The 14263-nt window shown below is 35.3% G+C and overlaps 1 protein-coding gene across 1 annotated transcript; it reads left to right on the forward strand.

Moving 5' to 3' along the window:
• The first annotated feature begins 4453 nt into the window (after positions 1–4453).
• LOC134659049 (uncharacterized) lies at positions 4454–8479 on the forward strand. Its single transcript, XM_063514657.1, has 3 exons — positions 4454–4583; positions 6335–6465; positions 6589–8479. Exons 1-3 carry the CDS (start codon positions 4545–4547, stop codon positions 8477–8479), a joined length of 2061 nt encoding a protein of 686 aa, XP_063370727.1. The 5' UTR covers positions 4454–4544.
• The last annotated feature ends 5784 nt before the right edge of the window (positions 8480–14263 follow it).

The raw sequence follows: 14263 nt of genomic DNA on the forward strand, positions 1-14263 counted from the left end.
TACTAATGACGAATGTTATTTTTCCTGCTGTTCTGATTTTTGTACAATAAAGTGTTTTACTACTACAACTACTGCCTTCTTGAGTATACTGTGGGACTTAGTCAATAAGTGTAAGAATGTCTTAAAAAAAATATTTATTTAATTAAGTTTATGGAAACTCTCTACCTATCATTATATACTCATGGACAAAATTAGAGGAACGCAAAAAAAAGGTTTAATTATGAATTACAGCACCTAAAGTAATTTCAAAATTAAAGTTGGTCAAACCAATTTGTCAGTAAATAAGAACAGTGAAATCTATACTCATCCTATTCTTTTGGGTGCAAGTACTAGTGTAAGACAAATATAGTATGATTCTCTCTATCTATGTTTGAAATGAGACAGTCCTGTGACAAAGTTTAGTAATTAAACTTTTTTTGCATTCCTCTAAATTTATCTATGAGTGTAGGTACTATTTTCCGTCTAAAATTCGATGTCTGCTTATAATATAGAATTAAATATATTATCTTCTACCACCCCTGAAAGTAGGAAACACTCGGCGCGCTAGTTAAACTTAAACTCGACCACTTTTATGTAACTCAACATTGATCCAGTTTAAAAACACTCGTATTTCAATTTATTTTGAGAGAAACTCTCAGTAACTTTGTCTTTCAAATTGTTAGAGATTTCTTCGTTCCCCGTTTAACTTCGTTAAGTCTCTTTTAAGAGTAATTATTCTATCGTCATGCTAAAAGGGAAAGTTATAAAGAGCTATAGGTATAGTAGAAAACGTATACTTATTTTATTTCACCTGCTGATGTCTCAAAAACTGATAAGAAAGTTGCATTTTATTCACACGTGAGGCAAAGTAGTCAAATGCGAATTGTGAGTTGTTTTCTTATGTTTTCTGGTAGAATTGACTTTTTATGATGATTTTATTTTAATTACATTCGTTTTTAGGGTTCCGTACCCAAAGGGTAAAAACGGGACCCTATTACTAAGACTCCGCTGTCCGTCCGTCCATCCGTCCGTCCGTCTGTCACCAGGCTGTATCTCACGAACCGTGATAGCTAGACAGTTGAAATTTTCACAGATGATGTATTTCTGTTGCCGCTATAACAACAAATACTAAAAACAGAATAAAATAAAGATTTAAGTGGGGCTCCCATACGAGTACTACAAACGTGATTTTTGACCGAAGTTAAGCAACGTCGGGCGGGGTCAGTACTTGGATGGGTGACCGTTTTTTTTGCTTGTTTTGCTCTATTTTTTATTGATGGTGCGGAACCCTCCGTGCGCGAGTCCGACTCGCACTTGGCCGGTTTTTAGTCACTCACGCGACATGTTTCGGATAGCCTAGGTCTCCTTTCTCAAGCACTAACAGTGTGAGCGCTTAATGTTAGTAGGTACTCACGCCTCACGACAGTTCAAATTCGAATAAATTTTATCAACAACTAGTGACCCGCCCCGGCTTCCCACGGGTTTACAAATTATACTTAAGTGTAAGTGTAAGGCCTGAGTGGACGCTCGGAGCGGAGCGTTCGGCGGGGCGTGCAGCGGGGCGGGGCGTGCGGCGTGCATGTTAAACCAATGCAAATGTATAGGAGCGGCCTTAGTGCACGCTGCTCAAATCACTTGTGAGCCCGACGCCACGCTGCACGCCCCGCCGAACGCTCCGCTCCGAGCGTCCACTCAGGCCTACACTTAAGCATTAACAACTACATTGACCGAATGAATTCTTGTAACTTGTAACTACTTACTGAATGACGTTCATTTAACAAACACGACCAATTTACTAATGCGTCCAAATTCCACCCCTTTTATAATCGCGACTTTATCTTAAACGTATAAGGTTGAAAATTGAACTATTATTTATTTGATAGATACTGGATAGTTATCGAGGTTTTTAGGGCTTATTTGGAGTAATAAATAGTGCGCTAGATTTAGAACAGCACGTTACTGTAATAATCTGATAATATTAAAGTAGAGCGGGGTGAAAAGAAGCTATTTTCAATAACTTGTTCGTAATAAACAGGTAAGGTCAATGTGGCTAATTCCGTCATAGGGACTATTCCGTCCACGAGCGTATATTTCTTTGATTTTCAATCGTAGCAAAAAAACTATTTGCTTTTGATAGCTGAAACTAAAAGCAATCGCTGCTTTGTCGATGAATTTATCCATTTTGTTCGTTGTTCGAGAAAAACGCTAATGGACGGAATAGTCCCTATGACGGAATTAGCCACATTGAACTTATTTTATTTGTAACACAGATGACTCTGGTTAGGTATGAGAACCTGCCGCTCATTGACCGAAGCGTTAGCGAAGGTCTCCGTTTTGACTCGGGCAATCTGCTTTCGTAGGTATATCCAGATGTTCTCCTATACATGTCGCAATTCTCAACCGATTCTCGTGAAATTTTGTGAACAGGTTCAGCAGTTAGATACCTATAGTGCGACAGAAAACAGTAGAAATTAAATAAAATGGAACACAAAAAAATTCCATACTAAATTGTTGCCATGTTTAAGCATTTTACGTCAAAAATGTACCAGTTACGTAGAAAGTGGCGCTCTCAATAATTTTCTACAAATTCTTGTACATACATATAGTTTTTTGGAAGATGTTCATAATGGTGGAAATTGGCATAAAACACTTACGCGCCATTAGGGTCTATAGCACTTAAGACCATTGTATTTGTGAGTACGCTGTGATAATGACTCAACGAAGTAGAGTAGATCTGTGGACTGGGTATTGATTTTCTTACCCACGTAAGGTCAATGCCATCGTTTTATGAATGGACACAAACGTAGGTCTCTCTCTCTCTCTTCCAAGCTATATATATACCACATGGTGATGGGGTCAGCTTTCCGTGTCTTTCGCTTCCACTTCGCCCTATCCTCGACGTCGCTTTCGGATACTCTGCCACAGGGCGGACACGCCATACATCAAAAATGATTTGCGTTTATATGTGTGCGCGGCACGTCTGTACACGCGTCATTGTGTATCTGACGGACTTCTGGCATGCTCTCAGTAGAGCGACTTACGCACACATTCATTTCGCGGCCTGTCGCGGGGCGAGGTAATCCGAGTCGGGGCGGGGCGGTGCGTGTCCGTTCTGTATGATAATACTATTACTTATTCTGTGACTCTGCACTCAATCATATCTTTTAGCACTACGCCCTTCCATCTTGTTTTCGGTTTACCTCTGCCTCTTTTACCGGGGATGAAAAGTCGTAATGCCAAATTTCCAACGTAGTGTGGTGGTCTCCTCTTTACGTGGCCATACCATCGCAGCCTACTCTCCTGCATTTTCTCGGCGATGTTCCGCACGCCCAGGCTGCCTCGCACGTATTCGTTGCGGATGTTGTCGAGCCTGGTATAGTTTGTAGCTTTCTAATAGACCCCGAAGGCTAATCCTATTGTCTATTGTTAAGAAAAACCGCTCGTGCCACGTGCCACAACCACCTGCATAAAAAATCGGTACTTCGGTTACTGAGTGCCGGCGAGTCGAATGCTACAGAACCAGTCTAAAATGTGTCATCGAGATGCGTAACAAAGGCGCGTTATCGGAGAGCGCACCTACACTGGTTTTTTGAGCGTTGGACTAGCCCGCGCTCAGGTGCCAAATAGAATAATTAGGACCCTTTTTTGCAGGTAAGTAGCACGTGCGGTTTTACTGAACAATAGACAATAGGATAAGCCTTCGGGGTCTACTAGAAAGCTACAAACTATAACGCCGCACATCCACCTAAGCATCTTCATTTCGGCAACTTGAATTGTATGTACGTTCTTTTGCGTAACTGCCCACGTCTCGCTGCCATACATCAGTACGGGCCTTATGATAGTTTTATATATCAAACCTTTCAGTTTGACGGGCAGTTTGGCGGGTAGTTTACGTTAATTATATTATACTATGGGGCATTATCTATGAAAATCCTTATTGTCGATGGCGCTTACGCCGCACAGCGTCGCGCGGCATTGTATATCGGAGCATCGTTAATAATGGCGTAAGCGCCATCGACAACAAGGTCCCTTTTAATAGATAACGTCACATATATTATTATGAATGTGAATGTATGTTTGGATGTTAATCACAAAATCATACAAAAGAGCTGAACAACCAATTTGGGAGTATATTGAATGAATAAATGAATTAAATCTTTATTTCAGTGTCGTGTAAGTATCGTGATTTTTATGCCTGATAATTATCGTCAGGATAATTATTGGATAATTAAATACCTATGTATCGGATAATTATCGCGATGATTGTCAAAAAGACTATAATTATCTGGATAATTTCGAACCCAGATGATGATGATGATGAAATTGCAACATGATTAATGAAAAAAAAGTAAAAGAAATTGTAACCCAGACAAAACTTAAATCTTCTTACAGTTCTCCACCACATGTCGAAATGCCTCGTGGCGTATCAAGATAATGTACGATATTATATCAAAATAGTGTAGAAATATCACTTGCATATAAAATCAGAGATATACAGACATCACGTACTATATTAACTGATTTCAAGATGGATTGAGGTTTCTTCCAGTGAATAATGATAAAAAATGTTAACGTCATATTTGTTAGTAGTTGGTTTCTATTTGGTAAGTTTTTTTTTATTTTTTCTTATTCAAAATATGTTTAACTATACAAATTGCCCCTGCCCTACGTGTGATTTTTAATAACATTTTCCTTTGCCTAAAATGTGTAAAAATTTAATAAGTATTATAATAACTACAATTTTGCATTAGTCCGCTCTTAACTAGGGTGCTTTCATCCCTTGGTTGATAATTTACTTTTAGGTAAGTAAGTAAGTACTTAATGCGGTCGGCTCATGTTAAGTATTTACTCAAACACGCGTATTTACCAAATAATATTCAACATTCAATACCGTAAAATGGGGTGAGTAGGGGATAAAATGACATTCAAACCTCGATAACGTTTTATTTTTACATATGCAAACTGAATGGTGTATATAATAAGTGTTCCGGACGTTTGTATTTTATTTTGGGTAGTTCCGTTTCATAACTTTGACGATAAACAGGAAATCCCACCTCACCCCTCGTAATTGGGATGAGATGGGATTTCATACAAAGGTGATTTTGGAAGACTGTTGGATCGATTTTTTTTTATTATGAGTATTACTATAACTCCATTTTAAATTGGAATACATTATTTTTGTAGCAGTAGCCTTAAAATTCCATCTCACCCCCCTTTCATCCCTTCTCTCCCCATTCATAACCAAACTCTCCCCGCGAACCCTACTCACCCCATTTTACGGTACCCTATATAAATGCTTTGTCAAATATTTGAGTTGTAAACAAAGCTTTCTGCAAACGTGGCATAAATTCATGCGGATTTTCATTCTCATAGGCTTAAAGTGTCAATGGCAGAATTGAAGACTAAAAGCCAATTCGATATTTAAAAATATCGCACCATATGATATCACATATATAATAATATTTATAGTCTGTCATGACATTTCCGTCAGTAGAAAAACGGCAAATTTTAATAATGTAGGTGCAAATGGTTATCGTTCCATAGACAATTCAAATTTTGCGCCTTTTTCAACGGACAAAGTTGTTTGACAGACTATTTTTTTTCATTACGTTTCTTAAGGTGACAAGCAAAACTCACTAATTAGGTACCAAAAAATAATTAAACAAAAATCAACCTTCTTTTCGTACTAATATGGTTCACTATGGCTATGAACAGGTGGTACTTAGTGAGTTTTGCTTGTCACCTGACGATTTCACAGCACAGTACTCCAAAGCACTGTGAATCCAATAGACATCTTCATACACATAGTATCTACACAAGACACAACTCAAACACATAAATTAACATATCACAGAATTTATCAAGTATAATTTATCAAATATTAACGACTGTAGAAACAACAAATGTTATCGTGCAGTCGGTGGTCGATTTCCTAACCTCCTAAGTCCCTGCGTACAAATTTTTGTACATATTCCATAAAATATTTTGAACTTTCATTGAGTAACTAAGGGTTCCAAATTCAAAAACAAACATATGCTTCTGGGTATCAAGAGGCTAACATAAGTATCTACTTTTCTATACACATATACGAAGTTGGGGCACTTACTGTACAAATAATGACATATTAATAAAACTTTCACACATTTTTACAGACATATAACTACTGAGACAAAACAAACGTATAAAAAACACGGAGATGATTTTTTTTAAGATGAAGATTCTGGTTTAAAAAAAAGCAATACCTACAACAATGTGTTTTTATTGTTGTTAAGATCATATACCGTCGTTTAGATTAGTAATAAAAATGCTGAGTTTGATAATGTTGAAGTAATAAAATTACCCTTTCGTTTTTCAGGTGGCAGCTAACCCGATACTACAAAGGATACCGATACCAGGCCAGTCGTACCCATCGCAGACATGTCCGACATGTCCAACCCAAACATGTCCGTCACAAACATGTCCGACGTCCCGACCACCGTGCCAGACCTGTCAGACATGTCCAACCCAAACATGTCCGACGTCCCGACCACCGTGCCAGACCTGTCAGACATGTCCAACCCAAACATGTCCATCACAAACATGTCCGACGTCCCGACCACCGTGCCAGACCTGTCAGACCCCCTACCGAAACGTCTACAGTCAACCAACCAATAACTGCCCTTGTAACAAACAAGTTACAGCCCAAAATCCCGTGACAAATTTAATTAATCAAGATGCTTTAACTCAACTCGTTATGAGAAGACTTCTAAGTACACCTCAACCTCAAACGCAAGTAAATCCTGCTCCGGCAAGTACCTACTGCGAAGCACAAAAATCTCCACCGAAGATTATTAATAACTACATTATAATACCTCCTGAATATTTTAAAGTAAATGAAACCAAGGTAGATAAAGTAGAATCAGATACAAGAACGAGAAAAGTTAAAAGAAGAGGAAAACAGAATAGACGGAGGAATCAAGAAAATCTCACATGTCCTTGTGAAGACGAACAAGATAAAGGTAAAATCATTGTAGAAAAACAAGAAACATCTTGTCTGTGTGACAAAGATACTTCTAGTGGGACTGAAGTAAAAAACGGCAAAATAGAAGATGCGCCTTCATTGAAAACTAGAACAGTTAATGATAAAGTACTACAGGAAAAAGGTCTTAGTTCAAAAAATACGAAAACATCACAAAATATTAAAGAAGTCCCTAGGGAAACTGAACTCACAGACAATAAACACATGGACCCAAAAAAGACAAGAAAAGGAAACCGAGAAAGAAAAATTAGTTTAGAAGATGCGATAATTAAAGACTTTTGTAAAAAACATCCAACTATACCAGAAGAAATTGCTAGAAGTTTACTGAAGAAATTAATACGTCAGATAGACAAAAAGCCCCAAAACCCACATTACAGTCCATATCCATTTGCACCTTATGGTTATTATCATTACGACCCTGAACTGTTTTACCCAAGAAGTTACAATTACCCGAGAGCATACAGCGATGTCGTTGAAAGTGATAGAAGATCTAGAAAACGTAAGCAACCTCGCTCAGGGAGACGTAATAAGAAACAAAAGGAAGAAGTAAAAGAAATCACAGATATAAGTAATAAACAATCTGAAAAATTAGTGGAAAAGAATCCAACTGTAATCAATATAGAAACGGAAAAAATCACTACAGAGAAAATTACAGCTAGTACCGAAAAGGTAAAAGAAAATTTAACTGTTAATAACTCTGAAACCCAAATGGAAACCCCTGATGACTTACTCGATCAATTGGATCAAATGAAAGCTAAATTTGCTAAACTGAATGAAATAGAAACGACTACTGTCAGTTATAATAAACGTATCGAACAATATCCAGAATTAGGAAAAGAGGATAAAGTACCTACTGTTTATAATAATTGGGTAGATGATTACTATCCCGACTTTAGAGGCGATAATATTCCATTTTATGCGAGTGATGAAGAATGTGATAGCAAAGAAGATATGTATGACAAAAATGGAGGATTTGATTCAAAAAGGTACGTAAACCATAAAAAATCTAGTAATAACTCCCGTAAAGACGAAACAAGTACTGAATATCCTGTTTCAGCCTCAACAGAATCTTACGATAGTTACGAAGAGTCAAAGGACGGAAGCGAAGAAATACGATTCATAATTCCCCCTCATTTAGAACTACCTGATTTTGAAACTAAACAAATTTTTAACAAACTTGAACTTAATGACTTTGTTGCAGATGATTTAAACACATACTCTGATGCTACAGCTAAACAAGAAGTTGAATTGAAACCTGCAAAAGTATTTACAAAAGATAAATCAGGTAGAACTAACATAGAGACAGTGTATGGTCATTCTAGAGTGGTTAGATATGGACATGATGCGGAATCAGCTGCCTCGGAACCTATTATTACATATTATTTACCTGAAGACGCGATGACAGAAGATCGTATTCAATTACCAGAGCGAGAATGCACAGTTGTTGTCGCAAAATCGATTCGAGATCTTGAAGACTGGTAAAAAAATAAAGATAAAAGATTTTTATTCGTGACGATCACAAAACTTGTACGAACATGTACAGACAACAACTGCAAGAAAAGAAGAAATCAATAAGTGTGCATCACGAAATGGACTCAACTCAACATAATGCTACGTACTTATAAAGCCAGCGCTGGTCTTCCGTAAGATTGGGAAATAATATAGTTTCATCACAACGTTTTCATTGATTTGAATTGAATTTGAGCATGATCATATTATAACAAAATGATTAATATATTTTTTTTTTATAAATGTTTGGGTGTAATTTGGGCAAATAGAGTAAACCATTTTTAAACTGCGCGAGCCTCACTAGAGCCTACCCTAAAAATTCTGAAATACTGAAAGGCTTAAAAATGGTTAATTTGTCTCTAATTCCTTACTATGTACTACTTATAAATACAATAAATTGTACATTTTTAATTTTTTATAAACAATGATTATTATTTTTATTTTTTAAAGAACTTGTATTAATTCATACTACATACATAGTAATTCATACATACTATCTTATTTTGTAAGGGATTTTGAACAGCGCGCCAAGCCAATTTTGGAAACCCAAAATCCCATACAAAATTTGACTTAATTTGACGTAGGTCACGTTACGCTATCGAATGACACTAAGGGTACTGTTATAAAAAACGTCTTTCGAAACTTAGTGTATGGAATTAATCACGTGACTTTTAATTCACATCTATCATCTTTTAATACTTCTTTATAATCAATTTAGTCCGGCATAAAGCTCTAAGTTCTGGTAAAAGTGGAAGAAGGTGGCCTACTTAATAAGTAATTTTTATTTCATTATTCCTATCAAAACCTTCCTAAACAAGCTAAATTTACATCGACATAAGATTATCACAGCCTCATTAGGTTTTTTTATAAAACACTTTTAAACGTGCCCGTTACGCCTACACAAATAATACAATTTTGAAAGACATTCTATTCTCAAGAAGTTTTATTTTCAACTAAGTCCCTATTTCCCGAAAACATGGCCTCTATACAAATACCAACATATATTTGCATATGGCCAAATGTAACAAGAACACGGCCTCATACTAATTTCATACTAATTTCTCACTTTGTATGTGGCGCCACTGTCAACTGTACGTACCACTAAATTTGTCTTATACTTAAATAAAGTATTTCAAGCGGTAACGTTAAAATTTCAACTCTAAATAAGTTGTTGGTAGGTTTAATTTATTTGATCTTAGTAATTGTCCTTTTCAATTTGCGAATGACACAGATAAACAAAATCAAATTGAACATATTCAGGGTGTCCCTAAGAACGCCAGGATTCTTCCCAAAGTAAGAAGAAGGCTTGTGTTTTGGGACTCAGACAACGATATATATATATAATATACAAATAACATTTACACCACCCTTGACTAGGAAAAATGTTATTGAAAATTATTTTATTTTATTTTCTACACTTTTTTTTCACATGACTCGGGAACAAATATCTGTGCTCATCACATAAATGAATTTGAACCCAGGACCATCAGCTTCCTAGGCAGGGTCACACTAGGCCAGACCGGTCGTCTGTTGAATTGTAAATTTACAAGAAATAAAACCACAAAATTATTTCACATCTTTTTGTTATGAATAATTAACATCTTATAACTATTTAACATTTCCATACTTAAAGCAATACATTTTTAGTTAATTACGAGTATTTAACCGCCTGTAAATTATACAGTGGCCCAGGAATAAGTCGACCAAGAATTAAACTTTTTGTATTTGTTGATAAATTTCACAAGCGTTTGAATTTGTGTATTAGAACTACAAAACTAAAGGAGGATATTCAGAAGATTATTTTTGTAAATTAAGTGATTTTAGTTTTAAATATAATGCCATTTTGTAAAAGTCGTTTAAGTAACAAAAAAAAAATCCAAAAAAAGTTTTTTCGACATATTTTTGGGTCATTCTGTGAGGTAAAATTACAACGACGGACTATAATAATAATAATAAATGTAATTTCATCAACGTCATTGACTTTTAACTGCACATATTTATTGCCTGCGGTAAGTTAAATTGTGTAATTAAAGATCCACATAAACATGAAGAATCTGATGTTAAAGCAGGCACAGATATGAATGAAGATTCAGGATAATATTCGTCAGTCAATGATAAAGCAAATGGAACACAATTATCACAGGCACCGGGTTCAATACAATATAGGTTTGGATTAAATGTAGATATAGGAACTATTGAACTATACATTTGTGGTACATATTCGTTGCAAGCCACTGGTATATCAAAAAATGATAGAACAGGAGCTGTGGATTCTGTAATAAGGTTAGAATTGTAAGGATTAACTGGAGGGAGTTTTGCTAGGTAAGGTGGGGTTGGTAATCTCTTTGAAAGTACATTTGACATTATATTTTTGGTTAAGGAATTTACGATTTTGTTTATAGGTGAAATCGCAGCTGATGCTCCTGATATGCAGCCAGCTTGATTTAGATTTGATGTTATTAAAGGATATGGAGAAGTAACCATTGGTTGAAGAGATGTGCAAGCGGAAGGCAAATTAGAAATAGGAGAATTACAATTATCACCCAATGAGGGTATAAAACTTAATGTCGAAGACGGTATGTTCTTAACAAATTGAACTTGAGGTAGTGATTGTATTGGGATAAACGTAGGGGTAATTATAGGATTAAGTGACTGGATATTATTGTTACAAAATGAGTCTTGATTAAAAATAAGAGGAACAAATTGAGGACATTGTGAGTTTGTTATAGCAATATTCGGTACAGATGGAGCTATATTCGTTATCATAGGAGAAATAGTGTTAACTGGATTGACTGAGGGAGCAAGCATAATATTTGTTGAACTTGGTACTGACGGTTCAAAAGAACGAAATGAAATTGGGTTCGATTGTGCAATAGAGATAGGCACTGACACATCCTGGATTGTGAGCTTATTTGAATTACATGAACCAGAGCATGAACAAGTAGGAAGTTGTGCGGGGCATGAAAGTGTATCTAGGGAGATAAAATTATTACCTATTGGTTGACCGTCAAGTAATGTTTCACCAAATGGCAGAATGTTTATGGAAGCAGCAGGAACTTGGGTTTGTTTTGATTTTTCAATATTTATCATTTCTAAAGCTTGAGCTAAGTTGTTATTTGGTGTTAAAATTTGAACGCAATTACAGTTATTATTTAGGTTCTGTTCATTTTCACAATTGCAATTTTGGCTTTTCTCAAAATTTATATTAGGATCATTATTGTTCTTTAGATACAAATTATTTTGTGCAATTGTCTGCAACTGAGGACATCCTTGATTATTTTGATTTATTACTTGACCAAGACAAATATTATTATTTTGCTTTTGAGAACAATCATCATAGTTGCTTGATGAAGATAGTGCTTGTTTATTTAGCAGAGATTCTTTATTGTATATTGGAATTGACCTTAACTGAGGACAACCTTGGTTATTATTGTTATTATCATTCATATTGTCTTTAATCATTCTCGCTATATTCAAATTGGTCGCAGGCGTACATATGTTGTTTGCCACGTTATTATTTTGGATAAAAGGCATATTATTCTGAGCGGAAACTGTTCCTACTTGAGGGCATCTTGTGTTATCATCATTGCATTGTGCAATAGATTTAACAGCAACATTATCAGATAACATTTTAGGTATAACATCATTTCGGATTCTTAATACATTTTGATATTCTGGTATAATATTTGGGTTAATTGAATTTTCGCAATTAGCATCGTTATTAAACATGTTATTTTGTAAAGCTTTGGCTTTCATTAAATTATTATTCAACCGAATCATGTCAGAAGGACAGATGTTTGATTCCACGTTTGGTTGATTCTGTATGTTATTTGAGAAACACTGCACACTCTGTCTAGTATTTACATAGTTTTTTAAATCATTGAAACAAGGATCTATATTATTAGAAGAATCAAATGCTAGCTTAGGAGTTGGACTGAGGTTTGTAAATAATGAACATCTAGCAGGATTAGATAATGAACAATCACATTCTTCGCTGCTTGACGAACTACTTGAATCTTCTGAATCACATCTCGCACATGGCATATTTATACAAGGAAACGTCGGTTTGAGTTGAGGTGATGACGGAAAACTGGAAAAACGAGACGAAGGGAAATTGGGGTTATTTGATGAACATTGCTCTTCAGATGATGCACATAAAGTGTCACGCAAATATCTTTTTAAACCATTTGAATTAGAATCTTTATTAACTTTAGGGATTATTGTTAAAACCGAATTAGAAGTAAAGGGAGATGCTTGTGATGTTGTGTCTAAAGTTACATCATTAGGTGAAATGGTCGGTTCAGAAACTGGATTTTGTAAAAGAACATTTGGTTGAATATTGATTGATGCTGGTAAATTTATGGCCGTTTGATCATTTTCGGTACCTTCGATTGGTAATAAATTATGATTTCCAAGGGGTAAACCCATAACAAGATGGAAGTTTTTGGGTGATGAGGTGCAGACCGAAGAGGTTGGGGTGATATTTTCATTATTTACTAAGATTATATGTGATGTTGAGTTGTCATTCGGTGATGATTCCGATGATGTCAGGGATGGTATTGCAGATATACTTGCGAAAGGTAATCCGCCAATGGAACCGAATAGAAGTATCTGAAAATTTAGAATGAGCCATTATTTTATTGAAAAAAAGCATAATATTGAAATGGCCTAGATTAAAATAGTAAGAAACAAATATCGCCAAATCGCAAAACAGAATATTGATTTTATTTATTCCAAAATTAAAAGCTTACATTACATAGGTCCATGGGAATAGCTTTAGTGTCATTTTAATCGTGTTGTCACTTTTAGTCAAACGTAAAAAACATGATATTAATGCTTTTCTACCTTGTGATATTTAATTAGTTTTAAACTAAATACTTTTACGATTGTACTTATTACTATTTAGGTACGAAAACAGCACTAACTCGCGTATAAATTAATTTTTTACATTTTCCTCCGACGTTTCCTACAACATTTTGATACAAGTCTATCGATATTCTTACCTGACATATGAAAAAGGTGGGTAATGTGTTTAGGGGAACCCCCATCCTGCACTGCACTGGCACAAATGTCCATATCTGCAAAATCGTCTCATATTTGTAACTTTTTCTTATCTTTACATGATAAAAAAAAGTTTTTATATATCATGGGTAATCATTGCAAAAGGTATAATCAAAATGTTACCTAATTTATAACAACAATAAGGTACACCGTGTATACTTTGTGTTATGTCATTTTATGTACTAACTATTCACCTATTTTCAATTGTATCGTTTAGTAAAGGTCTGAACGAATAACCATGAAATCTATGAAAATATTTTAACAAGCAGAAACATCTGCGAACGATGCTATGAAGCTTAACAGTCCATTTCCAACCGCAGCTGCACTACTGTTCATTTTACTATGGAAATTGACAGTAACAGCGACGCGTTCAGTACCAATAGTGCAGCTGCGGTCAGAAATGGAATGTTACCCTTAGAATACATTTTCTAAAATCTTTAAAAAAAATTGAATTTATTTTAGAGTACCGATCCAGAGGCCGTGAGTTCAAGTCTCACCCAACACAGTAATTTTTCCACTTTTAAATATATTCCAAGCTTAATACAATACTTTTATTTCACTCAGATTCTTTTGGAACTCACGTTTTTTTCTTCCATAATTTCATATTTGTTGTTTATTCTATAAAATTACGGCTCTATGAGATAAAATTAATTTATGAGAAACATATACTCGTACCATGACGTATCGATTCCCCAG

Source organism: Cydia amplana, chromosome 24 (assembly GCF_948474715.1).
Source record: "Cydia amplana chromosome 24, ilCydAmpl1.1, whole genome shotgun sequence".
Lineage (NCBI taxonomy): Eukaryota > Metazoa > Arthropoda > Insecta > Lepidoptera > Tortricidae > Cydia > Cydia amplana.